Source organism: Phyllostomus discolor, chromosome 14 (genome assembly GCF_004126475.2).
Source record: "Phyllostomus discolor isolate MPI-MPIP mPhyDis1 chromosome 14, mPhyDis1.pri.v3, whole genome shotgun sequence".
NCBI classification, from domain to species: Eukaryota; Metazoa; Chordata; class Mammalia; order Chiroptera; family Phyllostomidae; genus Phyllostomus; species Phyllostomus discolor.
Window position 1 is genome coordinate 44908283 of NC_040916.2, and position 27729 is coordinate 44936011.

Genomic DNA, 27729 nt, shown 5'->3' on the forward strand with positions numbered 1-27729 from the left:
ACTGATCTAGGTTCCAATTTAATCTAGTGGGATCATTTTCTCACTCACTCTGGGAGTGTCTGAAACTTGATTCTGTTTTACTTGAACTATTCATGAAGCTTCTCAGTGTGGGAGTAGGGAATGGGGAGAGCTACCAGCCACTCTCTCCTTCTGTGAGAGGGGGTTGATGAGACTGAAAAGGAGAGACTGCCAAGAGATGTACTTGAGTGGGAGGAGACTGCTCTGCCAAAAGCCAGCCTTGAATGTTATTCTCTCAAAAGGTAAATAAAATCCGTATTGCCTTCCTGGTGAAGTTTTTACTGGAATAATGCCAACAATTCTTGTAAGTTTAATACCACATTTCTACAAGCTTGGGAAATGCTAGGGAAGTGCCGGAGGGAAGTAAAGAACTATTTTTTTCCTTAGAGATTTTTTTTTTTGAAATGTGAAACTTGCATGGAGAAGGGATGTCTTAGGCATAGTCTTGTTTAGAGGCAAGTGGGGGAGCACTTCTGTTGGTGCTATTGCCTAGAGGATGTCTTTAATTTGGTCATTATAGCAAGAAAGCTTCATTATTGTGTTTCTTCATCATCACCCCCCCCTTCAAACTAAAGTTATGGCCACAAGAGAAAAAATATGTATTTTAATACATATAGACCCACCTATTTGGGGGGTCTTTTTTTAAGTTGTTTTGTTTAAGAAACATAAGATACTACAGATGGAGGGGGAAAAGCTATTTAAGAAGAGAACACAAGGAAAGGAAGAGGTGATCAATCTCTGTGGGAAGTGTTATGTAAAAGACGAACTAACCTTGCTGGATTTGTAAATGCTGTTATTCTGTTTCCTACTTTAGCAGGACCAAACTTTACCTAAACCAATAGGTTGATGCCCAACCTCCTTTTCCCTACTCTAGTCCCGAGTAGGGCTGCTATTCATCTCAAACAAAACAACAATCTTCAGAGCTACTTAAAAAATTCTAGGACAGGTCTTCTCTTTGGAAAACAAATTTTGGATTTAGTGTTTTATCTGTCATTAGTACCTGGCAAGAAAACCTATTTTGTCTAAGAGGTCTCAGAAGAAGGGAAACAATATCCAAGACTCCAAAAATTTATTGTGTTTTTTTCCCATTTTAAAGTAAAACTTTTTATGTAGTTTTGCATTCAAAAATCTTGTATTCTTTCTCTTAAAGAGAGCCCCCCACCAACTTGTATAAGCTTCAGGCCCTATGAGACCTGAATCTGATCCCTGTGTATGAAAATAAGAGCAAAGAACAAGCATGGAACACTTGGAACCAAAACAACATCAACGTTTTTCTTCTTTCAATAAGAATATGTTTTACTTTTTGAGAAGGGAGAGAGGAAAGATATCAGCCTAATAGGAGCAAAATTAGCTTATTAGAATTTGGTGGCTGTGAGTAAGAAGCTTGAATAAGAAAACTGGATACCTTTGATCCAAAGCTCAGGAATTCAGATTTAATTAGGTAAGGAGTAGGAGAATCTAAGATGACTTGATGTTTTCCAGTTTCCAGATATAGAAGGTTTTCTGTCTCTCTGTAGCATCTGAGGCTGTTGGCAAGCCCCCTCCCTAAAATATTCGCATCTCTTCAATTTCATGACTCTACACTCTTGAGGTTTTCCTACTGGTAACTATTCCGTCTGCGTTTCTTTGACCTCTTTCCTCCACCCTAAAGGCAGACATTCCCTTGTTTCCAATTCTCCTCTGGCCATCTCACTGACTCCCGATGACTTCAACTGTCCTATCCTTGCATGACTCTCAGCTCTAAAAGACTCTGCTCGTCTATACTCCTAAACTTCAGTTCCACGTGGTTACGTTCTGAGCATGCCATATCTTTAAATCCAACCAAACCTAAACTGAACTCACTATCATCCCTTAAAATATCTGCTATTCCTAAAACAAATTATTCAATGAATGGAAACGTTTTTCTTTCAGCCATCCAACTATAAGCCCTGGGTTTTTTAAATGACTTTCTTCTTCCTCCCACTACATGTCTATTTAATTTATAAATCATGTCAAATCCTCTTTCACAACCTCATATCCATTCCTTCCTTTTTGTTACACACTCTGTTATCCTAGTTTATATTGTTACATATGTTACTTCTTGGTGAGACTGCTGCAACTCCTTCTCATTGTTTTCCACCCTCTGGTATCTGTTATTTCTTGTCTCCAATACCTTTTATGTACTGTTATCAGTCATCGTTCCAAAATATAACTTACTTACCTTCCTACTTACCTTGATTATTTATCTTCTTGCATTAAATAAGCAGAAGTTATATATGCACAATGTGGCAGGCTCTGATATAGCTGTTAATTCATTCGTGTAGGTACACCAGCCCTGCCGGAGGCCCTCAAGCTATGCTGTGCATGTGACAGACAACATTCACATTCCAGTTAGAGTCAGCGGGATACACAGTAAGGTACAGCCCCTGTTCTTGAGGAATTTACCTTTGCACAGTGCTTCAGTGGTTCCCCCAAGCCTGGAAGAATAAAATTCAAATTCTTTACCCTGACTTTCCAGGCTAATTATGGCCTTATCTCAAGCAATAAAAGTATACCTAGATGAGTAATCTTGAGTTTGCATGGGCCTTATATTCTGTATTGGGTACCACATTTCATTTTAAGATTTGATATCTGTTCTTATTTATGTGTTACTCTTAGAAAATCTCATTTTTTACTGGACTCAGAGGTAGAAGCTCTCAGAGAAGACCGTCCACCTCTCTCAGCAATCTGTTCCTGGCGTTTTTCTTTGGCTTCCTTCATTCACATAGCCAGAAGTTTAGCATATTCTGCAACCTCTTCCTTTTTTTCTTAGTACATTGTTTCTTCAGAGCAGCATGTCGATGTTTGTGCTGCATGACAGCTGGAGCAACAAGATGCTGAATCTCGGTGCTTTGATCCTAGGTTGCTGCCCCTCTTTGTTTAAGGGCTTTCTTACAACATATTGGTGGACATCACTTTTTTTAGAGATGCAACAGTTTGCAGATTCTACTAGCTCTTTTGGGACCCCGGCAATGAGGCACAGTAGTTGCAGTGAGATCAGAAACATCTTCCTTCTTCATTTTTACAATGGTCAAGTTGAGAACACTGAGATTGGTCTCCACAATGCAACCCTGAATAGTTTTGTGCTTTCTTTAGTCCTCCTCAATCTGTACCAGGAATTCCCTTTACTCAGTAACAGACAAACATGGCCGTGGGTCAAGACACCCTGCCTCCTGGGGAAACCTTGTTTGTTGATCCCACCACTGACTTGAACCACGTAACCCTTCCATTCTTTCCCCAGAGCAACGGCAGCAACTTCTGTGGCCGTACATCTCATAAACGGTCCAAAGTTTGCATTCATTGTCCACTTCAATGAGTTGCTGGCAGACAGTAGCTTGGAAAGAGATGTTCAGCTTCATCCTGAGGCAGCTAACTGCCCCCAAGGCACCACGAAAAAGACAGGAGTGCCACATTTCAAAAAGGATATAGACACACCAGGATCCCTTCAGTGGAAAAAGAGTATAGTGATAGAAAGACCATAAAGAAATGAGTCAAAAAGTACGTGATACCTATCTTCAAATCCTGAAAATCTGGTGTATGGAAAAGATATGTGTTGGGCTACATGGCCCTAAGTTAAAAGTACAGCAGTGCTAAGGAGGCAGATCTGGCTCAATGTAAAGACTACTCTTAAAGAATGGACCTGAGGGGATAGCCCCTGAAGGCTCCTGAGGAAACCACTTAAACAGTTACAGCAGGGGCTTTCAGAAAAAAATCAGAAGGCTGATACAACAAGATAACTTTTAATGCTTCCTTCCAATAATGAGATTCTCTGATTTTATATCTTTCACTTTCATGTATTGTGCATTCTACCATACTGAATTAGGCAGGATTTCCCAAAAAGTTCTTATGCTTTATTGTCTCCATCAGTGTTCCCTCTACGCCCATAGGGCCTAGTTTTTGTGTTGTGCTTATTAAATGGTAAAGAATGCATTGAATTTTAAAGTTGATAGAGTTCAGGCCCTGGCCGGGTAGCTCGATTGATTAGAATGTTGTCCTGATACACCAAGGTTTCAGGCTCAATCCAATCTCTGGTCAGGGCACATACAAGAATCAACTAATGAATGTATTAAAAAGTGGAACAAAAATCTTTCTCTCCCTCTCTCCCCCCTCCCTATTCTTCCTTCCCTCCCTTCTTGTCTCTCTCTAAAATCAATAAATAAAATGTTTAAAAAGTTGATAGAGTTCAAATAGTAATAGAGGGAGACCTATTTGTAAACTCTTTATCAAACCACATAATTCTGATAGTAAAATAAAGCGACAAGAGCCACTGTAAAGGAATATATCTTGATCTCCCATACCCTAGGACTTTTGTCGGAGTAAGCTTAGGGGAAGTGGGTCAAAGACCACTTTATCTCGCAGACTCTATATTATCCAAATCTTACATCTCCTCTGCTTCTAGCCAGACCCAGGAATGCAGACTATCTCCCTTAGGTGAATTTTTTACCAGAAAAATCTCTAGTTAGAGATAAAAACAGATGGCTAGAAATCCCATTACCATTGATCTTAAAAACTTTCTCTGACACAGAAATTCTGACAGAGCCTAAACTCAAATTGGAATCCTTTCTTCAAATCATATCATACGTGGAATATCTATCACATTCCCAGCACCAAATGAACTTAACCCAGAATAGTTGTCAGAGCTTTGAATTATGGGCTCCAGGCCTTCTTAGCTTCTCTTTACTGTTGATGTCAGAAACTTTCAGTGCTGCACAACTGTGACACATAGTGTGCTCCAGGACACCACTAAATGAAAATTTTAAACAGCATTGAATTTCAGTTGCTCCACAGCAAACAAAAAAAGGTGAAAGAAATGAGCAACATAGTAACCTAAAGAGGATGAAAAGGGCCAACACTTGCATAGCAGATGGCATGTGCCAGGCACTATTTTGTGTGTTCTACACTCATTTATTTATTTAATTTCAACATCTACCTCATAGGACTGTTATTTATTATCCTCATTTTATAGGTGAGGAAACCAAAATTCCAAAAGGTTAAGTAACTTGCTCAGGATCACCAAGCTTTATTAGAGCAAGGATCCAAATGCAGATGGATTGGCTCCAGAATCCATGTTATCCACTACCATGTTATACTCCATGATTGCCATTAATTTGTTTTTGTTGAGCGTTGACTTATCTGGAAAGAATGCCTCTTGCCCTTCCAAAATCAAAAATTGCATGGACAAGCAGGAGTTTCCAATGAGCTCTTTCCCTAAAGCTATTTGGCTCTTCAGAGGACCACACCCTCCCTCTGCCCCCACCACACACACACACACACACACACACACACACACATTGATCTCTGGAGCCAATGAGTACTGGTGCCCCACAGAACTTTTGTGTGTATGTGGCAATGAGGCCAATTTCTAATTATGCATTAATGAAAAGTTTAATTTGATGCCATATTTAATTTTTCTAATTTCCCACAGGAAGTGTTATTCCTCACAAAGTGTTCTTGCAATCAAAAACATTTCTTTCTGCCCTGACTGGTATAGCTCAGTGGGTTGGGTGTCATTCTGCAAACTGAAGGGTTGCTGGTTCAATTCCTGGTGGGGGCATGTGCCGGGGTTGCAGGCCAGGTCTCTGGTTGGGGCTGTGCAAGAGACTGCTGATCAATGTTTCTCTCAGATATAGATGTTTCTCTTTCTCTCCTTCTCCCTCCTTTCCCCCTCTCTAAAAAATAAATAAATATAATCTTTAAAAAAACACACAAACATTTCCTTTTTCCAGGAAATGAAGGAATTCCTCTTATCTCAGGAAAATTGATGGCTATCAGTACTGGTTTGCTTTCCAAGTACCTTTGTTTTAAAATAACTTAATTTAGAGCCCTGGCCAGGTAGCTCAGTTAGATAGAGCATCCTCCTGATATGCCAAGGCTGCAGGTTTGATCCCCTGAGAATCAACCAATAAATGCATAAATAAGTGGAACAACAACTCTCTCTCTCAAAACAATAAATTAAAAATAAAATAAAATAACAAATCTATTTATATAGATAAGACCTGCTTATCTCCCTACCCTTTATGAGGTAGAATATCCTAGAAGTCTGAATATTAGTCTGATGGGATAAGCTGGAGGAAGCTTAGCAGGCACCTGCTGTGGAGAAAATGAATTAAGACACACACATGTGAGAAAAAATAAATGCAGCTTAAGCATAGAAGTGGAAAGCCTAGAGTCCAACTCACTGCAACAACTATAGGTTTTGTTGTTGTTCTACAAAAAAATATCTAGGTACTCTCCCAGAATTTTTCAGGTCATTCCACAGAAGTGATACATGACCTATTCTTCACATGTAGAGGTTCTGCACAGCCCTGAAAACTCGTTTGGGAGGTAGGTGATTATAAGCTAATGAATTAGGGGAAATTGACATTGTAATACAACATAATTATATGATGATAAGCACCATTATATCAGTTTTCAGGGAGTTAGAGTGGGTCATTCTGATGAAGATTGGCTAATACATTGCTGTGGCCAAAAGCCCCATAAAATACATCAAGAAGGTTTTTGGAAGCAAAGCTGAAAATATGTCTACTTTTGTATATGATCTAGATACCATACACATTTTTTAAAATTTTACAAATTTAATTATGTGTCCTACTTTTTTTTTCTTTTCCATTCTCCTCCCCCCTCCCCTTTGGCAGCCATTGGCTTATTCTCTATGAGTCTTTTTCTGTTTTATTGCTTAAATTCATCTATTTTGTTTTTTTAGATTCCACACATAAGTGAAATCATATGGTATTTTCTTTCTCTGTCTGACTTATTTCACTAAGCATAATGCCTTCTAGGTCCATTCATGTTGTCACAAATAGCAAGATTTCATTTTTTTATTGTTGAATAATATTCTATTATATATTATATGTACATATATAACGCAACTTTATCTATCTATTAATGGACATCTAGGCTGCTTCCATATCTTAGCTATTACTAATTACGGTGCAATGAACACTGAGGTGCACATATCTTTTTGCTTTAGTGTTTTGGATGTCCTTGGATAAATACCCAGAAGTGGAATTGCTGGATTGTATGGCAGCTCTAATTCTATTCCTCTATTTGAGGAATCTCCATCCTGTGTTCCCCAGTGGCTGCATCAATTTACAATCCCACCAGCAGCATATGAGAGTTCCCTTTTCTCCACATTCTCATCAATACTTGTTATTTGTTGATTTATTGATGACAGCCAACATGACAGATGTGAGATGATACCTAATTGTGATTTTAATTTTCATTCCCTTGATGATTAGTGACATTGAGAATTTCTTCATAGGTCTGCTGTATGTCCTCTTGGGAGAAATGCCTAGTCAGGTCTCCTGCCCATTTTTAAATTGTATTGTTTGGTTTTCTGGTGCTAGCTTGTATGAGTTCTTTATATATTTTGAATATTAATGTTTTACTGGATATATTATTTGCAAATATCTTCTTCCGTTCAGTAGGTTGTCTTTTTGCTTTGTTGATAGTTTCCCTCACTGTGCAGAAACTTTTAGTTTGATGTAAACTTTTAGTTGTATTTAACTTCATTTGAAACAATTTTATTAGTTTGAATTGTGACAGCTGCCATATCAGTATGCACACACACACACACAAAAAAAAAACCCTACCAAAATTAGTGAACTTTTGCCCTGGCTGGTGTGGCTCTGTGGATTGAGGGCTGGCCTGCAAACCAAAGGGTCACCAGTTCAATTCCCAATCAGGGCACATGCCTGGGTTGTGTGCCAGGTCCCCAGTAGGGAGCACAAAAGAGGCAACCACACATTGATGTTTTTCTCCCTCCGTCCCTTCCCCTCTTTCTAAAAATAAATAAATAAAATCTTTTTTAAAAATTGGTGAATTTTTGTGCAGCCATTTTAATATTGAAGATGGAAGAAAATATGCAACATTTTCTGTATATCATGCTTTATTATTTCAAGAAAGGTAAAAATGCAACTGAAATGCAAAAAATAGATTTGTGCAGTGTATGGAGGAAGTGCTATGACTGATCAAACATGTCAAAAGTGGTCTGCGTTATCTCATGCTGGAGATTTCTCATTGGATGGTGCTCCACTGTTGGGTAGACCAGTTGAAATTGATAGCAATCAAATCAAGACATTAATTGAGAACACTCAAAATTCTACAATGCAGGAGATAGCCAACATACTCAAAATATTCAAGTCAATAAAGTTATTGTTGAAAATGAAAAAAATGTATCTTTTATTATACAGAAAAAAAACTAAATGGATTTTTGGTCAACCCAATATTTATGTACTATTCATTTCTTTTTGTGTGTATGAAATGCCAGTTCATGTCTTTCGCTAATTTTCCTATCGAGTTGTTTGTCTTTTTTAAATTAAGTGGGGTGAATTTATTTTAATATAACTTTGGATACTAAAAATGTATGACAGACCTAACCAGTGTGACTCAGTGGCTGGGCATTGTCCCACTGCAGAAGGTCACTGGTCTGATTCCCAGTCAGAACATGTGCCTAGGTTGTGGACTTGGTCAGGGCACCTATGAGAGACAACAAATTGATATTTCTCTCTCACATTGATGTTTCTCTACCGTTCTTTCTTGCTGAAAGTAAACAGATAAAAATCTTAAAAAAAAAATAGTATGGCAGCCCTGGCCAGGTAGCCCAGTTGGTTAGAGAGTCATCCCAATACACTAAGGCTGTAGGTTTGTTCTTGGTTCAGGGCACATACAAGAGGCAACCAATAAAAGCATAAGTAAGTGAAACAACAAATCCATGTTTCTCTCTCTCTCTCCCCCCATCTTCCTCTTTTTCCCTAAAATCTATAAATTTTTAAAATGTATAGCAAATATCTCCTCTAAGTTTATTATTTGTATTTTGACTTATTTTATAGTGTCTATGGTATTCAGAAGTTCTTAACTGTAAAGTCAAGTTTAACATTTCTGTGAAAAATGATCATTTTTAAATATATTTAATTGATTATGCTATTACAGTTGTCCCAATTCTCCCCCCTTTACCCCCTCCACCCAGTACTTCCCATTCCCTCCAGCAATCCCCCCTTAGTTCATGTCCATGGGTCATGCATATCAATTCTTTGGCTACTCTGTGTCCCATATTGTTCTTAACACCCCCCTGTGTATTCTGTACCTACCAATTAGCACTTCTTAATCCTTGAAACTTTTCCCCCATTCTCTCCCTTCCCCTTCCCAACTGATAACCCTTCAAATGATCTACCTGTCTATGATTCTGTTGCTGTTCTGCTTGTTTTCTTTGTGTTTTAGATTCATTTGTTGGTAGTTGTGAATTTATTGCCATTTTAATGTTCCTAGCTTTGATCTTCTTTTTCTTAAATAAGTCCCTTTAACATTTCACGTAATAATGACTTGGTGATGGAGAACTCCTTTAGCATTGCCTTGTCTGTGAAGCACTTTATCTGTCCTTCCATTCTCAGTGATAGCTTTGCTGGATACAGTGATCTAGGTCATAGGTCCTTGCTTTTCATGACTTTGCATACTTCTTTTCAGCCCCTTCTAGCCTGCAAAGCTTCTTTTGAGAAATCAGCTGACAGTCTTATGGGAACTCCTTTGTAGGTAACTCTCTGCTTTTCTCTTGCCGCTTTTAAGATTCTCTCTTTATCTTTAATCTTTGGCATTTTAATTATGATGTGTCTTGGAGTGGGCTTCTTTGGGTCCAACTTGTTTTGGACTCTCTGTGCTTCCTAGATTTGCATGTCTATTATCCTCACCAAACTAGGGAAGTTTTCTTCCATTATTTTTTCAAATACATTTCAAATTTATTGCTCTTTCTCTTCTCCTTCTGGCACACCTATGATGTAAATGTTGGACCACTTAAAGTTGTCCCAGAGGCTGCTTATACTTTCCTCATTTGGGGGAGTATTTTTTCTTGTTTGTTTGTTGTTGTTGTTGTTTGCTTCCTTATGTTCCAAATCATTGATTTGATTCTCAGCTTTATTCACTCTACTGTTGTTTCCCTGCAAATTGTTTTTTTTTTTTATTTCAGTTAGTGTATCCTTTGTTTCTGACTGGATCTTTTTTATGCTGTTGAGATCCTCACTAGGTTCTTTGAGCATCCTTATAACCGGTTGTTTGAACTCTGTATCTAATTAGATTGCTTATCTCCATTTTGTTTAGCTGTTTTTCTAGAGTTTTGATTTTTTCTTTCATCTGGGCCATGTTTCTTTCTCCCTTCATTTTGGCAGCCTCCCTATGTTTGTTTCTATATATTAGGTAGAGCTTCTTTGACTTGGTATCTTGGTAGTGTGACCTAATGTAGTTGGTGTCCTGTAGGGTCCAGTGGCACAGCCTCCCCTATTACCCAAGCTGGCCTTAGTTTAAATGTTAATTTTCCCAGGGAAAAGTGGGGTACTCGAGGTCTGCCTTTTGTACACCCTCTACTTGTAGTTGAGCCTTGTTTGCTGTTGACAGGTCAATGGGAGGGATTTACCCAGGCCAGTCAGTTGTTAGGATTGGCTGTGACCACTGAACACCAACCTCCACCTTCCATGGAGGATCAGTTGTGCAGGGCAGGGTAGTGGTGCTCCGACATGGTCTGGTTACTGTCCACTGGGGTTCAGGCTCTGGGGTTTCTTGGGTATTGCAGGCCAAGGTCAGCCCCCACCTGTGTTTTGCCCAGGACCACCCTTACAGAGCTATAGAGCAATCTGAGATGGCTGCTACTTGTGCTGGGCTTGGTGATTCCTAGGTGAAGCCAAGCTCTGAATCTAGGCTGGCTGCTGCTAGTGCCAGGCCTGGGGCCACTTAGCAAGATGTACAGAGGCTGGGGGCTCACTGAGGCCAGCTGTTACTTATTTGCAAGGATTTAGAAAGCTGTGAAGCTTGAGCTAAGGCCAGCCATTCATAAGGAAAAGCTACTCTTAACAACTGTAAGTTGGTGGGATGGAGTCCCAGAGAATCTCAAGGGTGGGGCAAAGAGTGTTAGCCAGTTTGATGGACTCTCAGAGATGCCACCCACCTGTTGGTTGTGGCTCTGCCCACCTTTCTGTCTGGGAGAAAACCGTCTCCCAGCTCTCACCTTGACGCCAGCCACTGCAGTTCCTCCCTGTAAGCCACTGGTGCCTTTCAAGCTGTTACCCTGGTGCTGGGGCTCAGAAGGAGTAAGTCTGACTAGTTGAGTCCATGTGTATGTTCTTTAAGAGGAACTGCTTGGGATCCAGAAGTTTCTTCCACTGAGTAAATCCTCACTGGGTTTTGCAGCCAGAAGTTATGGGGACTTATCTTCCTGGCACTGGTATCCTGGGCTGGGGAGACTGGTGTGGAGCTGGGACTCCTCACTCCCATGATATCCTTTCCTAATTTTTATCCACCTCACATGGGTGTGGGATGAGCTCGTTCTGCATCTCTGCCCCTTCTACCAGTTTGGACTGATGTGGTTTCTTCAATTCTGTAGCTGTCAGACTTCCAATCAACTCTATTTCTGCCTGTTCTGAGTGATAATTGTTCTATGTTTTAGTTGTAATACTGATGTGGTTGTGTGAGAAGGTGAGCTGTGTTTACCTATGCCACTATCTTGACTGGAAGTCCTTACTCCAGTGCTTCTCACTTGCATTGATATCTCTCTCTCCCTTCCTCTCTCTCTAAAAGCAACGAAAATATATCCTAGGGTGAGGATAAAAAATAATATAATCCTTCCTGTCTTAAAGAATATTTTGTCTGATATTAACATAGCACCTCAGGGTTTGTTTGTTTGGTTGGTTGGTTTTTGGTTACTACTTATCTAGTATAGTTGTTTGTATACATGTATACATTTTCCTTTCAATCTTTCCATGCCTTTAGAGCTTAGGTAAGTTTCTTATAAACAGCATATTGCAGCCGAAAAATAGCTGTCATTTTTTTGTCTTCCCAACATGCAGAACACCTTCCTATTTGAGGTAAATCTTCCTTTATGTGAGTCTCTAAGAAACAAAACCTCATTCCCATTACAGAAGTCTAGAGAAACCAAATACACCCTCTTTTATCCCATGATGGCTAAGGTGCTGATGTGTGACTCAGCCTTGACCGGTCGGATGTTCCAGCCAGAAACTGGAATACTGAGTGACACAAACATGACACATTTATAATTTGGGCATGGCAGAGGCAGCAGTATCCATGACAGTGGCAGCTGTGCTCAGCGACAGCAGTGTCCAGTGGTGGTAGTGTCCAGTGCCAGCAGTGCCCTAACCAGACTTTTCTTGTGCTGCCCTTGTCTGTGCCTCCCAATGCCTGGCCTCTCTTGCCTTCTCCCTATTTTATAAGACCAGGCCTCCTTCTACTTGATTCTGGAAGCTACCTGATCTCATTATAATAAATACCTTTTCTGCTTAAGTAAGAGAGACTCTATTTCTGTTGCTTACAAACAAGAATCTTGACTGATATAAAAGTGTTCTTTCTTCCTCTGAAATTGGAGAGCAGGAGATAACATAAAGAGGGTATATGTGAGGTCTGGATTTGCTGGAGCCATTCTTGCTATCACAGCCTGGGTATAAAATCAACATAGAAGACAAGTGGGGTTGAGAACAATCATGAACATATAAAAGCAGAATCCTGAAAACACCTTGAATCTCTAGATCCAACCATACCTACAGTTAGCTTTACTCTGGGACTTCAGCCTCATAAGTCAATAGACTCCATGTATTATTTTAATCTCTTAAATGGACTTTTCTTTCACATGTACTCAAATGCATCCTAACTGACACATTTCTATTCTACCTTTGAAAAGGAATCCCTCACTTGATTTTGTAATAAACATTTAGCTGCTATTCTACTTCTTTCTTTCCTAGCTAAGCTCCTCATAAATGATTTAAAATCTTAGTGTCTCCATTTGCTCTCTGCTCTTTGCTATTCAATCCACTAATAACTGGATTTTATTTACTAATCTTCTGACACTATTTTCTTTTAAATCAGCAAATGATTTTATCCTATCTTAATTCAATGCCATGTTCTCAAAGTCATTCATTCATTCAACAAACATTTTTACATGCCCACTTCAGCAAAGTGTAGTGCTACGGCACATTCATTCATTGAACAGATATTTATGAAACATCTGTTATTTAGGATAAAAAAAACAAATTAGATATGGTCCCTACTCTTGTGTAGGATTACTATTTTATCCAAGAAGTAGACACTAAAGTAGTTATAATAAACTATAGTGCATGTTACTAGAATATCTCCCTGGGAAAATTAACATTTAAACTAAGGCCTAAAAGTTTAATGTAGAATGAGGAGAATAATGCAAAGAGAATGTTAATAGAAAAGGTTTGGAGGCAAAGGAGGATCATTCAAAACTCATGGAACTGTGAGAATCCAACATTGCTGGGTCAAAAAGTACAAAGGAAAGAATAGCAATACAAAATAGACCAAATCATGGAGAGCCTTAAAACCCTATTAAGAAGTTTGAAGACAGCCCTGGATGGTGTGGCTCAGTGGATTGAGCACCGGCCTGTGGACTGAAAGGTTGCTGGTTTGATTTCTTGTCAGAGGACATGCCTGGGTTGCAGGCCAGGTCCCCAGCTGGAGGTGTATGAGAGGCAACCAACCCATTCTCTTGCATATCATTTCTCTCCCTCTTTTTCCTCCTCCCCCCTCTCTAAAAATAAATAAAATATTGTTTTGAAAAGGAAGTTTAAAGACAGTGGAAAGCTGTTAAAAGATTTTAATCAGAGGACTGTAAAATATAAACAAAGTCACTTCAAAATGGAGTCGGAGTTGCCATTCCAGAGGCATGAGAAACAGTTTCAAACCTTTGAAATGTGTCAACTGTTCAAAACAACCTTTGGAGTGAACTTAATGCAGTATTGTATTCCAAACAACTGCTTGCAAAGCTAATAAAAGCAAACATTCTGACTACTAGACTAAAAATTTAAAATATTCTTTAGAATCAGCACCACCACGTATAGCTAAGGAATAACTTGATTTATTTGCACCGATAGAAATTCCTTCCTTCTTGTTTATGTAATTATTCCCCTTTCTTTTCTCATAAAAACCCCTTGCCTTCACCCACAATGGGAACAATATTTGGACTTCTGCCTGAATCAGTGCTTCCCTAATAGCTACTCTATTGGATATCAAACACTTGTTGCTTTTCACTTTGTCTTTCATTTTTAGGTTAGCAGGACTGATCAATTCATGTTTATGAAAGATTGCTTTGTGGTTTGGAGGAAATAAGAGTGTTTTCAGGAAATCAGAGAGTGTTTGCAGAGTCTAGCATTTGATAGCCTAGCAGGTACAGTGCTGGCCAAAGGCATAAAGAAACAGAAATTGATGTGAGAGATAGTTTGGAAGTAGACCCAAAAAGATAGTAACAGATATAGGGAGTGAGGAGCCATTAAAATGTGGAACATAATAATGCACATGACCCTCCTCTCAAAGAACACTGTAGAAAGGTTAAGGCACAAATGGCCCATTAAACCATTTTTCAAAACAAATCTCTTGGCATTTTCTCTCTCTAGGCTTGAATGATATCTAGGGCTCTTTCTCTCAGGATGTGCTCTGTTTGGTTTTTGTTTGTCTGTTTGTTTGTTTGTTTGTTTGTTTGTTTTAATCCTCACTAGAAGACATGCTTATTGGTTTTAGAGACAGGGGAAGGGAGAGAGAGAGGGAGAGAATCACGAATCAGTTGTCTCTCGCACATGTTTTAACCAGGACCAAACCTGCAACCTAGGCATGTGCCCTGACTGGGAATCGAACGCGTGATCTTTTGTTTTACAGGGATGACACTCCAACCAACTGAGCCACACTGGCAAGGGCTCATGATGTGCTTCTCATGGTTTCCTCAGCAATTCCCTCACTAGGGTTGTCTAATTTCAGATACCTCAGAGTCAGTGTCCCTCCTCTGGCAGGTCTTCATAATGCTGAATCCAAGTTCATGTCCAGCCACATTCTGTTAAGGTAAGTTCTTCCTAGCAGGAAGCCCTCTTGGCCTACATCCTTTGTTATGTGCCCTCCACACTGGCTGGTCCCTATCTGTGAGGTCCATATCTGGACCTCAGGAAAGAGAAATTTTCTTCAATCAATTCTATTGCAATTCTGCCTTTTCCTTTGTGGCCTTAGACCTCTTCAGCCAACCTCTTTTCTTCCTTTCTTTTTTTTAAATTTATTTTATTACAGTAAGAACATTTAACATGGGATCTACCCTCTTAAATTTTTGAGTGTACAATATATTATCATTGACTGTAGGTACAATGTCATACAGCAGATCTCTAGAGTAGCTTCATCTTGCATTACTGAAACTTTATGCCTATTGATTAGTAACTTCTTTTTTTAATGTATTTTATTGATTATGCTATTACAGTTGTCCCATTTCCCCCTTCACTCCCCTCCACCCTGTACCCCCTCTCCCACCCACGTTCCCCCCCCTTTAGTTCATGTCCATGTGTCATACTTGTGAGTTCTTTAGCTTCTACATTTCCTGTACTATTCTTGCCCTCCCCCTATCTATTTTCAACCTACATTCTATGCTACTTATTCTCTATACCTTTTCCCCCTCTCTCTTCCTCCCACCCCCCTATTGCTAGCCCTCCATGTGCCCTCCATTTCTGTGGTTCTGTTCCTGTTCTAGTTGTTTACTTAGTTTCTTTTAGTTTTGCTTTAGGTGTGGTTGTTAATAATTGTGAGTTTGCTGTCCTTTTACTATACATGTCTTTTCTTTATCTTCTTTTCTTAGATAAGTCCCTTTAGCATTTCATAAAATAAGGGCTTGGTGATGATGAACTCCTTTAATTTGACCTTATCTGAAAAGCACCTTATCTGCCCTTCCATTCTAAATGAGAGCTTTGCTGGATAGAGCAATCTGGGATGCAGGCCCTTGTCTTTCATGACTTGGAATATTTCTTTCCAGCCCCTTCTTGCCTGCAAGGTCTCTTTTGAGAAATCAGCTGACAGTCTGATGGGAACTCCTTTGTAGGTTACTGTCCCCTTATCTCTTGCTGCTTCTAGGATTCTCTCCTTCGTTTTTACCTTGGCTAATGTAATTATGATGTGCCTTGGTGTGTTTCTTCTTGGGTCCAACTTCTTTGGGGCTCTCTGAGCTTCTTGGATTTCTTAGAAGACTGTTCCCTTTGCCAGATTGGGGAAGTTCTCCTTTATTATTTGTTCAAATACATGCTCAATTTGTTGCTTTTCCCCTTCCGATTCTGGTACCCCTATAATTCGGATATTGGAACGTTTAAAGGTGTCTTGGATGCTCTTAAGCTTTTCCTCGATTTTTTGAATTCTTATTTCATCATGCTTTCCTGCTTGGTTGATTCTATCTTCCTTCTGGTCCACTGTATTGTTTTGAGACTCAGATTCCTTCCTTTCACTATTGGCTCTCCTCCGCGTGTCTTCCTGCATCTCTTTTATGGTAACCTGCATCCTTTCATCTCAATTGCACCCAAACTCAACCAATTCCATGAGCTTTCTGATCACCAGTGTTTTGAACTGCGCATCTGATAGATTGGCTATTTCTTGGTCGCTCAAAAGGATGAGTCCTGGGGGACTGATCTGTTCTGCTGGAAACATATCTTATGTCTTTCCCTATCTCTCCTATTATTATTTTTCTTTTCTGGTCTGGTCGCTCTTGTTATGGTGGGGGGCGGAGCCTTAGGTGTTCACCAGGGCTGGGCACCCCAGTCACTAGATTGTGACGTTATATGTGGGGGCAGGGCCAGGGGCGGGAGCGGGGACGAGAGGGAACAATGGCGGCAGTTCCGTTCTCCTGGGCTCAGACACTTCCTTGCTTGGGATCCTGGGCCACGAGCTCTGCCCTGGTCCACAATCGCTGCCCCACTGGTTCCCCAGCCGCAGCTTGCATACTCAGGGATCACTGCTGCGTTCTTGCGCCCCGGATGGTTGTCGCGCCAATTTTGCACCAAATTTCCCCGACCTCTGTGCCGCCGCCAACCTGCGCCAGCCCCACGCCCTCCCGGCTCGTCGTCCCCTACCAGTCTGGATGTACAGGTCTACTTCAACTTCTTGGCTGTCCAACTTCCATTCAGATAAATCCTCTGACAGTTCTGAGTGAAATTATGCCTGTAAATTATTGTTGTTCTATTCTTGGTTGTGCGAGGAGGTACAGTGCATCCACCTATTCCTCCATCTTGCCGGAAGTCCTCCGATTAGTAACTTCTTATGACTAATGATGTTGGGCATCTTTTCATGTGCTGATTGGTCATCTGTGTATGTATATCTTGTCTTAGAGAAATGTCTATTCTGATCCTCTGCTCAATTTTTAATTGGGTTGTCTTATTATTATTAGTTGTAAAAATTCTTTATCTATTCTAAATACAAGTCCCTTGTCAGATACACGATTTGCAAATTTTTTCTCCCATTCTGTGAGTTGTCTTTTCACTTTTTTCCAATTTCATTTTTTATTTTAACATTTTATTGATTATACTATTACATTTGTCCTGAGTTTTCCCCCTTTAACTCCCTCCACCCAGCACCCCCATTCCCTCAAGCAACCCCCACACCATTGTTCATGTCCATGGGTCATGTGTATAAGTTCTTTGGTTACTCCATTTCCTATACTGTACTTTACATACCCATGGCTATTCTGTAACTATCTATTTGTATTTCTTAATCCTTTCACCTTTTCACCCATTCCCCCACTCCCCACTCCCATCTGTCAACCATCAAAACACTCTCTGTATCCATGATTCTGTCTCTGTTCTTCTTGTTTGCTTAGTTTGATTTTTAGATTCAATTATTGATAGATATGTATTTATTGCCATTTTATTGTTCGTAGTTTTGATCTTCTTTTTCTTAAAAAGTCCCTTTAACATTTCATATACTAATGGTTTGGTAATGATGAACTCCTTTAATTTTTTCTCATCTGGGATGCTCTATCTGCTTGTCAATTCTAAATGATATATTTGGTAGGTAGAGCAATCGTAGTTCCCTGCTTTTCATGGCTTTAAATAGTTCTTGCCAGTCCATTCTAGCCTGCAAAGTTTCTTTTGAGAAATCAGCTGACACTCTTATGAGGATGCCTCTGTAGGTAACTAACTGCTTTTTTCTTGCTGCTTCTAAGATTCTCTCTTTATCTTTAATCTTTGTTATTTTCATTATGATGTGTCTTGGAGTGGGCCTCTTTGCATCCAACTTGTTTGGGACTCTGTCCACCTTGTTTGGACCTGCATGTCTATTTCCTTCACCAAATTAGGGAAGTTTTCTTTCATTATTCTTTCAAATAGATTTCCAATTTTTTGCTCTTTCTCTTCTCCTCCTGGCACACTTATGATGTAAATGTTGGACCACTTAAAGTTATCCCAGAGGCTGCTTGTACTCTCCTAATTTTTTGGAGTATTTTTTCTTGTTTGTTTGTTTGTTTGTTTGTTGTTGTTGTTTGCTTCCTTATGTTCCAAATCATTGATTTGATTCTCAGCTTTATTCACTCTACTGTTGTTTCCCTGTAAATTGTGTTTTTTTTTTTATTTCAGTTAGTGTATCCTTTGTTTCTGATTGGATCTTTTTTATGCAGTTGAGGTCCTCACTAAGTTCTTTGAGAAACCTTATCACCAATGTTTTGACCTCTGCATCTGACAGATTGCTTATCTCCACTTCCTTTGGCTCTTTTTCTGGAGTTTTGATTTGCTCTTTCATTGGGCCATATTTTCTTTCTCTTCATTTTGGCAGCCTCCCTATGTTTGTTTCTATGTATTAGATAGAGCTTCTCTGACTTGGTATCTTGGTAGTGTGACCTAATGCAGTTGGTGTCCTGTAGAGTCCCAGTGGTACAACCTCCCTTATCACCCAAGCTGGGCACTCGAGGTGCACCCTTTGTATTGGTTGAGTATACCTTCTGCTTGTAGTTGAGCCTTGATTGTTGTTGGCAAATGAATGAGAGAGATTTACCCAGGCCAGTCAACTGTAAGGACTGGCTGTGACCACTGACCACCACACTGTACCCTCCATGAAGGATCAGCTGTTCAGGGGCAAGGTAGTGGTATTCTGATGTGGTCTATAGCTGCCCACTGGGTGCTCAGGCTTTAAGGTTTCCTGGGTGGTGCAAGGCAATGTTAGGCCCCACCTGTGTTTTGACCTGGGCCACCCTGCATGAGCTGTATAGCAATCTGAGATGGCTGCTACTTTTACTGGGCTTGGAGATTCCCAGGTGAAGCCAAGCTATGAATGTAGGCTGGCTGCTGCTAGTGCTGGGCCTAGGGCTCACTGAGGCCTGCTTTTGCTTGTTTGAGAGCATTTGGGAAGTTGTGAAACATGAGGCAGAGTCCCAGGGATCTCCAGTGCTAGTGGGAGGCAGTGTTAAGGTGATGGAGTCTCAGATATAGCACCAGCTTGCCAGCTCTGTGGCAGGAGGGTTCAGAAAAAGAACAATGGCCTCTGCTCACCTTGTTGCTAGAAACTTCGGTTCCTCCCTATGTACCACTGGTTTCTTTCAGCCTCCTAGGTGCTAGAGCTCAGACGGAGTGAGTCTGAGTACATGAGTCCATATGTGGGTTTTCTAAGAGAAACTGCTTGAGGGTCCATCAGTTTTTTCCAGAGACTCAATCCCTGCTAGTTTTTGCAGCCAGAATATGTGGAGCCTTATCTTCCTGGCACAGGAACCCTGAGCTGAGGAGCCTGATGTGGAGCTGGGATCCCTCACTCCCAAGATATCCCTCCCAAATTTTTATATACCACATGTGGTGTGGGACTAGCCCATTCTGCCTCTCTGACCACCCCCCCCCCCCCCCAGTCTGGATGAATGTGGTTTCTTTAATTCTGTCGTTGTCACACTTCCATTCAACTCTATTTCTTCCCATTCTATGATGATTGTTCTGTGTTTTAGTTGTAATTTTAATGTGGTTGTGGGAGGAAGCGAACCATGTCTGCCTGTGCTGCCATCTTGACTGGAAGTTCATCTTTTCACTTTTTTGATGGTGCCGTTTAAAACACAAAAGATTTAAATTGTGGTGAGGTCCAATTTACCTTTTTTTTCTTTTGTTGCTTATTCTTTTATTATATCTAAAAATTCTCTGCAACATCCAAGGTTATGAAGATTTACTCATTTGTTTTCTTCTAGAAGTTTTACAGTTCTTGCTCTTACATTTAACTTGTTGATCTACTTTGAGTTAGTTTTTTTAATATATTGTGTAAGTAAAGGACCGACTTTATTCTTTTGCATATAACTATCCAATTGAACTAGTGCCATTTGTTTTCTTTCCTCATTGAAGGCAGTTGGCACCCTTGTCAAAAATCAGTTGACAATAACTCTGACAGTGTAGCTCAGTTGGTTGGGTATCATCCCGGAAAGTGATAGGTTACTGGTTCAATTCCTGGTCAGGGCACATGCCTGGGTTGCAGGCCCAGTCCCTTAAACAATTGTTGTTTCTCTCTCTCTCTCTCTCTCTCTCTCTCTCTCTCTCTCTCTCTCTCTCTCTCCCTCTCTCTCCCCCCCCCTCTCCCCTCCCCTCTCCCTTCTCTCCCCTCTCTCCCCTCTGTCCCCTCTCTCCTCTCTCTCCTCTTTCCCTTTCCCTTTCTCTAAGAATAATCATTTAAAAAGAAACACTTAACAAAATATATATGAGTTTATTTCTGGATTATCAATTCTATTCTATTGATCTATATGTCTATTCTTATGCCAGTACTACTCTTAATAACTTAGTAGCTTTGTAGTGAGTTTTGAAATTGGAAAATGGGAACCCTCTGACTTTGTTCTTTTCTTTTTAAAGATTTTATTTATTTATTTTTAGAGAGAGAGGAAGGGAGGGAGAAAGAGAGAGAAACATTGATTTGTTGCCTTTCACATGCCTCCAGCTGGGGACCAGCTTGCAACCCAGGTATGTGCCCTGACCAAGAATTGAACCAGTGATCTTTTTGGTTTGTAGGCCCTCAATCCGCTGAGCAATACCAGCTAAGGTTTACATTGTTGTTATCAATATCATTTTGGTGGTAAGTTTTAATAACTGAAATTGATCACTTCTGGGGTGTACCTGAAGTATATTGACTTGGGAATGAGAACACAGTTATAGTAATTAGGAAAAAAACAAAACAATTTTGTGCTCATACATAGTAAGTGAAGACTCTACAACAAACTAGTTATGATAAGTACTCTTAGAATTTGAAAAAAATCTTAGAGAAGTATTTGGACTTAACATTCGGATGTTCAGGACAGATTTTCCCGGATCTTACAGGACAAGGGATTCCTGATTTCTGAATTATACATATTTATTCATGTTTTCCCTTGGAAAAGTCTCCAAATATTTCATGCTTTTATGTGTATGTATATATTGCAATTCACCTACACTAACTTTATTAGTTTCATAAGCACTTCTTTATAAATGTTCCCGATTTTGTTGTTTTTGCAAACTTCTTTGATTTCTATGTAGTGTTATTAAGAAAATACACACACACACACAAACCAATAACCCTGTTTTATCCTCTCTTGTCTAGGAATATGACAAAACTGAAGATATACTTGTGGAAATAGCTACAGCTGGACAGGGTCAAGAGGTGTATTCCCATGGATGATTCAAGCCTATCTAGCCCTGTTGATGTAGACAAAGGCTTTGCCATTGCCTTTGTTGTTCTTCTGTTTCTTTTCCTAATAGTGATGATTTTTCGCTGTGTTAAGTTGGTGAAGAATCCCTATGAGGCTAGTCTCCCAACCACAGAACCATCTTTGAGCTGAATTATGAAAAAGTCTGGTAGACTCCACCTCACAGAAGATTTAAAACTTTTTATACCAAGGATGGACATCCAGATTTTATATTATTTCACCTCCCTAATTCTCAGCTTTCTCACTCTTGCATTCTACAATAGACACATGAGGGTGACTTGAGCATAATAAAAAGGATGAAATTCTGACTGGTCTACATTGTTCCTATTCAAGAGAATGGTTACAAAAGTGGGGCAAAGACAGGTTGAATTCATGATTAAAATATGGCTATGGTGTCAATGATAAATCCAATAAGAGATTATTATCCAAAATTTATTTAAAAAACTCAACAACCACAAAAATCTAGTTAAAACATGGGCAGAGAATCGGATAGACATTTCTTCAGAGGACATACAGATGCCCAATAGATATATGAAAAGATGCTCAATGTCACTAATCATTAGGGAAATGCAAATGAAAAGCACAATAAGATATCACAGCATAATTGTCAGAATGGCTATCATCAACAAATCAACAAGTTTTGGTGATGATGGGGAAAAAAGGGAACCCTCGTGCCTTATTGGTGAGATTGCAAATTGGCACGGCTACCATGGGAAACAGTACGGAGGATCCTCAAAAAAGCTAAAAATGGAACTATCTTATGACCCAGCAATTCCACTTCTGAATATTTATTTGAAGAAACCCAAAACACTAATTCTAAAAGAGATACGCACTCCTATGTTCATTGCAGCATTATTTGCAGTAGCCAAGATATGGAAGCAAGCTAAGTTACCCATAAATAGACAAGTAGATTAAAAAAGTGGTGGTACAGACTTTTGGCCAAGATGGAGGCATAGGTAGACACACTGTGCCTCCTAGCACAACCAAAAGAAGGACAACAACAATTTAAAAACAAAAAGCAACCAGAACTGACAGAAAACCAAACTGTAAGGAAGTCCAACAACCAAGGAGTTAAAAAAGACATGCTCATCCAGACCAGTAAGAGGGACAGAGATGGGCAGCCAGGCAGAGAGGACTCGAGGCAAGGCGGTGGCTGGCAGACCCAGTGAGGTGGCAGATTGCAGACTGGGAGGTCTCACATTTGAGTGAAGATAAACCAGGAGAAACAACTGGGAAGTGGGATGGTGGGCACAACCCAGGGCCCCAGTGCAGGGAAATAAAGCATCAAACCACTGATTGAAAACACCCATGGGCATTGAGGCAGTGGGAGACACTCCCAGCCTCACAGGAGAGTTCGTTGGAGAGACCCACAGGGTCCTAGAACATACACAAACCCACCCACATGGGAATCAGCACCAGAAGGGCCCAATTTGCTTGGGAGAAGCAGCAGAAGTGACTAAAATCCGGCAGAGAGCAGAGCAAGTGCCATTGTTCCCTCTCAGACCCCTTCCCCACATGGAGCGCCCCGCCCTGTTATATACGTAACACTCATCCCCTCACTATGTAACAGGTGCATGGAGACAAAAAAAAATGGCTCAAATGAAAGAAAAGATCAGAGCTCCAGAAAAAATACAACTAAGTGATGAAGAGATAGCCAGCCTAACAGATGCACAGTTCAAAACACTCGTAATCAAGATGCTCCCAGAACTGGTTGAATTTGGTCACAAATTAGATGGAAAAATGAAGGCTACACTAAGTGAAATAAAGGAAAATGTACAGAGAACCAGTGATGATGGGAAGAAAAACAGTACTTAAATCAATGGTGTGGACCAGAAGGAAGAAAGAAACATCCAACCAGAAAAGGATGAAGAAACAAGATTCAGAAATATGAGGAGAGGCTTAGGAACCTCCAGGACATCTTTAAACATTCCAACATCCAAATTATAGGGGTACCAGAAGGAGAAGAGGAAGAGCAACAAGTGGAAAAGTTATTTGAGCAAATAATAAAGGTGAACTTCCACAATCTGGCAAAGGAAATAGACTTCCAGAAAGTCCAGGAAGCTCAGAGAGTCCCAAACAAGTTGGACCCAAGGAGGAACACACCAAGGCACATCATAATGACATTGGCCAAGATTAAAATGAAGGAGACAATCCTGGAAACAGCAAGAGAAAAGGAGACAGTTACTTACAAAGGAATTCCCATCAGACTGTCAGCTGATTTCTCAAAAGAGACCTTACAGGCAAGAAGGGGCTGGAAAGAAGTATTTGAAGTCATGAAAGGCAAGGACCTACACCTAAGATTGCTCTATCCAGCAAAGCTTTCATTTAGAATGGAAGGGCAGATAAAGTGCTTCCCATATAAGGTCAAGTTAAAGGAGTTCATCATCACCAAACCCTTATTATATGAAATGTTAAAGGGGTTTATCTAAGAAAAAGAAGACAAAAATATGAACAGTAAAATGACAGCAAACTCACAATTATTAACAACCACACCTAAAACAAAAATAAAAACAAACTAAGCAATCAACTAGAACAGGAACAGAACCACAGAAAGGGATCACATGGAGGGTTAGCAACAGGGGAGTGGGAAGAGGAGAGAGGGGGAAAAGGCACAGAGAATAAGTAGCATAGATGATAGGTAGAAAATAGACAGGGGGAGGGTAAGAATAGTACAGGAAATGTAGGAGCCAAAGAACTTATGTGTATGACCCATGGACATGAACTAAAGGGGCGGGGAATGTGGGTAGGAGGGGGTGTGAAAGGCAGCGGGGAGTGAAGGGGGGGAAATAGGACAACTGTAATAGCAAAACCAATAAAATATATTTTTTAAAAAGCTGTGGTACATATATACAATGAAATACGGTTCAGCCATAAAAAAGAATGAAATTTACCATTTGCAAGACCATGAATGGACCTAAAGGGTATTATGCTAAGTGAAATAAGTCAGACAAAGAAAGAAAAATACCATATGACTTCACTTATATGTGTTATCTGAAGAACAAAATACATGAACAAACAAAACAGAAACAGACTCATACAGAACAAACTAATGATTGCCAGAATGCAGGGGGCCAGGGGCCTGGGTGCAAAAGGTGAAGGGATGAAGAAGTATCAATTGGTAGTTACAAAGTTGTCACAGGATATAAAGTACAGCATAGGGAATATAGTTTTTTTAAAAAGGTCATGGGTTTCAATTCTCCAGTATCTATGTCCTTAAGATAGGACACTTAGCCATAAATTTATGATGTGATGTAATATAATATAATTTTCATGATGGTTACCTAAAACTAGAAGCCTTCCTAGAGGGGGTCCTAGGAGGTTCCTTTAGTCATACAAATGTAAGGCCAGCAGGAATCAGTTGTACTAGAATAAGAGCCTCACAGGATCTTTTTGTGTGCAAGGTTTTATAAAATCTGTGGCCCTTCTCAAGTGGGCAAAGCTCTAGGGTAGAGGGGAACTAATTTGCCTGGGGTAAATTCCTTAATCTCTGCCAGCCCAAATTTTCTCTTCTATAGAGTAACATTGGTGGGTTGAAAAGAAGCCCTCAAAAAAAGAGGTCCATGTCCTCACCCCTGAAACCTATGGCTGTGACCTTACTTGGAAAAGGGGTCTTTGAGTGCCTATGCCCTTCTCACCCACCTTGACTAGGCCTGTTCTCTTGTATGAGAACGTATCACGAATAAACTTTGCTTACATACCAAAAAAAAAAAAAAAAAGGGAAGAAAAGGGCTTTTGCAGATGTAATAAATTTAAGAATCTCAAGATAAATTCATCCTGGATTATCCAAGTGAGCCCTAAATCCTATGACAAGTGTCTTTATAAAAGACAGAAGAGGAAAAGACAGGGGAAGGCAAAGGAAAAGACCCTGTGAAGATGGAGGCAGAGACTGCAGTCATCCATCCACAGCTCAAGAACCCTTGCCTGGAAATCACCGAAGCTGGAAGGCAAGAAAGGACTCCCCCAGAGCCTTTGGAGGGAGTGCAGCCCTGCCAACACCTTGATTTTGGACTTCTAGCCTTCAGAACTGTGAGAGAATACATTTCTGTTCTTTATAGCCATCTAGTTTGTAGTAATTTCTTATGGCAGTCACAAGAAACTATATGTATAGTATATGATGATGATAATGATGATGGTGATGATAAAAATGCAAAAAATTCCTAGACCCTGCCTCGTTTCCCAATCCATCCTTCCAGAGGTAACTGCTGTTAAGGTAGTTTGTTGCATATATGTGTATCTTTACAGACATTTTCTTTTTAATGTAATATGTGTAAATAAACTATCTATTTTCCTGTTTCAGAATTCAAAAAGTATCAAATGGTGTGCTGTGAAAGCCCTTACGCCAACTCTGTCCCCCATGCTTCCATTCGCCCTCTTCAGCGACAACCAGTGTTAATTTCTTATCTCCTTCCAGTGATATTTTAAGTTTATGTGAGAAAAATGTATATTTCTGCCATCATTTACACAAATGACAGGATGTAAATGAATGTTCTCCACCTGCTTTTCTCACTTCATAATGTGTCTTGAATATCACTCCATGTAAATGCACAAAGAGCTACCTTAGCCTTTTTTTTTTTTAAACACAGCTTAAGAGTATTCCATTGTTGGGGTGTGCCATAATTTGTTTAACCCTCCCCCTGATAAAAATTGACATTGTTTCTAAATATTTTGCTGTTTCAAACAATGTTGCAAAAGATAAGTTAGCATTTACATCATTTCAAAGGTATGCACCTTCAAAGTATGCAATTTCAAAGGTATGTAGTTTAATTCCTAGAAGTTGAGTTGCTGATTGAAAGAGTATTACAGAATTTACACGTTTTTGAATTAGTTGTTAACATTCAAAGCTCAGGAACCTGGCAACACCGTAACTATCACACAGGACAAAAATTAGCTGGAGCTAAGTAGCAACTGCTCCCTGTAGGAGGTATTTTCCAGGTCACCATGGTTCCCACCCAACCCATTTTGCTCCTTCATGTTATTTTCCTGATGCCTGAAACCCTTTGAATTTTTAATCCCTATCTTTTGTTTTGATTCTGAGATCACTCAGCAATCTTTAGATTATGATCTAATTCCCCTGAAGTCTGTCTGCAGGGGAAGGATCATTTGGCATTCCAAGGGTTTGACCCCTGTGCTATGATATCTCATGGTCAATATTAAGTAGCATGAGTTGTGATTTTTCGATTTATCACAGTGTATCATGAAAATGAATGTGCTGAGCACACCAACATGAGTATTCCAGATGGTGTGTCCGTTACTTATTACTTTATATTATTCAACTGGCAATAAACTGTCTACCTCAATAATTTTTGAAGTTTAATAATGTGAGTCATTTATAATACAGCCTGAATCTCTGACAAGAGCTAGTCTTCAGACCTTCACAAAAACAAAGCCACAGCTTGGCTCCTTAAATATTGAGGCCCTACTCTAAAAAGGATTACACAGCTCAAATCTACCTTTCCTATAATGCTTCTGATATTTTAGTGAGCAAACAAATTGCCTGGAGGTCTTATTAAAATTCAGCTTCTGATTCAGTACATACTTACCGGGGCCAGAGAGAGATTTAGAATCTCTAACAAGCTCCCTAATTTGAACGTGGAGTAGCAAGTTCTGAGAAGACACTTCCTGAGTCCCACTGCTGATTTCTGCCAGTCTGGTCTCTTCAGCCTCCTCAGGGCAATGAAGAAATCAGGCCGGAATATAATGCCCCAAATAGCTCCTGTTTATTTCCAACATGCTCCATTCCTCATTTCCACACCTAAACCACCTCCACACACATGAGAAAGCTGAAAATTCAACTAATAGAAACACAGTCAGAGCAGAGCAAAGCTTTCTCCTCAGCACACATTACAGAGCACCACATGTACAGGGCAGTAAGTCCGGTGTCTGGGGAAACAAAAATGATTAACACAGGACCTCAGCATTGAGTTAATAACAACTCAGCAGAGGAGAGAGTGACATACACATCATGGAAACACAGAGAAGTTAATTCTGAAGAGGATGAGTGAAGAGTGAAGGTCTAGGACAGTGACTCTTAAACTCTGGTCCCAGTACCAGTCAGATGCACATCACCTGGGCAAATGCTAGCCATGCAAATTCTCAGATCCACCCAAGCCTACTCCAGGGGTGGTGTGGGGCAGCCCTGTGTTTTAACCAGCCCTCCAAGTGATTCTGGTACAGGCTAAAGTTTGACTGCCAGTCTATAAAAACTTAGGGAATTAAAATTTCACCAGACAGAAAGGGAAAGGGCATTCCAGGAAAGAGATCAC

At 40.0% G+C, this 27729-nt stretch overlaps 1 protein-coding gene across 2 annotated transcripts; it reads left to right on the forward strand.

Annotated features, from left to right (window-relative positions):
- The first annotated feature begins 58 nt into the window (after window positions 1-58).
- CTXND2 (cortexin domain containing 2) lies at window positions 59-21768 on the forward strand. Of its 2 annotated transcripts, XM_036015411.1 has the most exons (3): window positions 59-260; window positions 14797-14877; window positions 21361-21768. In XM_036015411.1, exon 3 carries the CDS (start codon window positions 21431-21433, stop codon window positions 21596-21598), a length of 168 nt encoding a protein of 55 aa, XP_035871304.1. In that variant the 5' UTR covers window positions 59-260; window positions 14797-14877; window positions 21361-21430; the 3' UTR covers window positions 21599-21768. The 2 variants fall into 2 exon arrangements, with proteins under 2 accessions (XP_035871304.1, XP_035871305.1); XM_036015412.1 differs by lacking the exon at window positions 14797-14877 and having other exon boundaries at window positions 61-260.
- Window positions 21769-27729: the final 5961 nt, after the last annotated feature.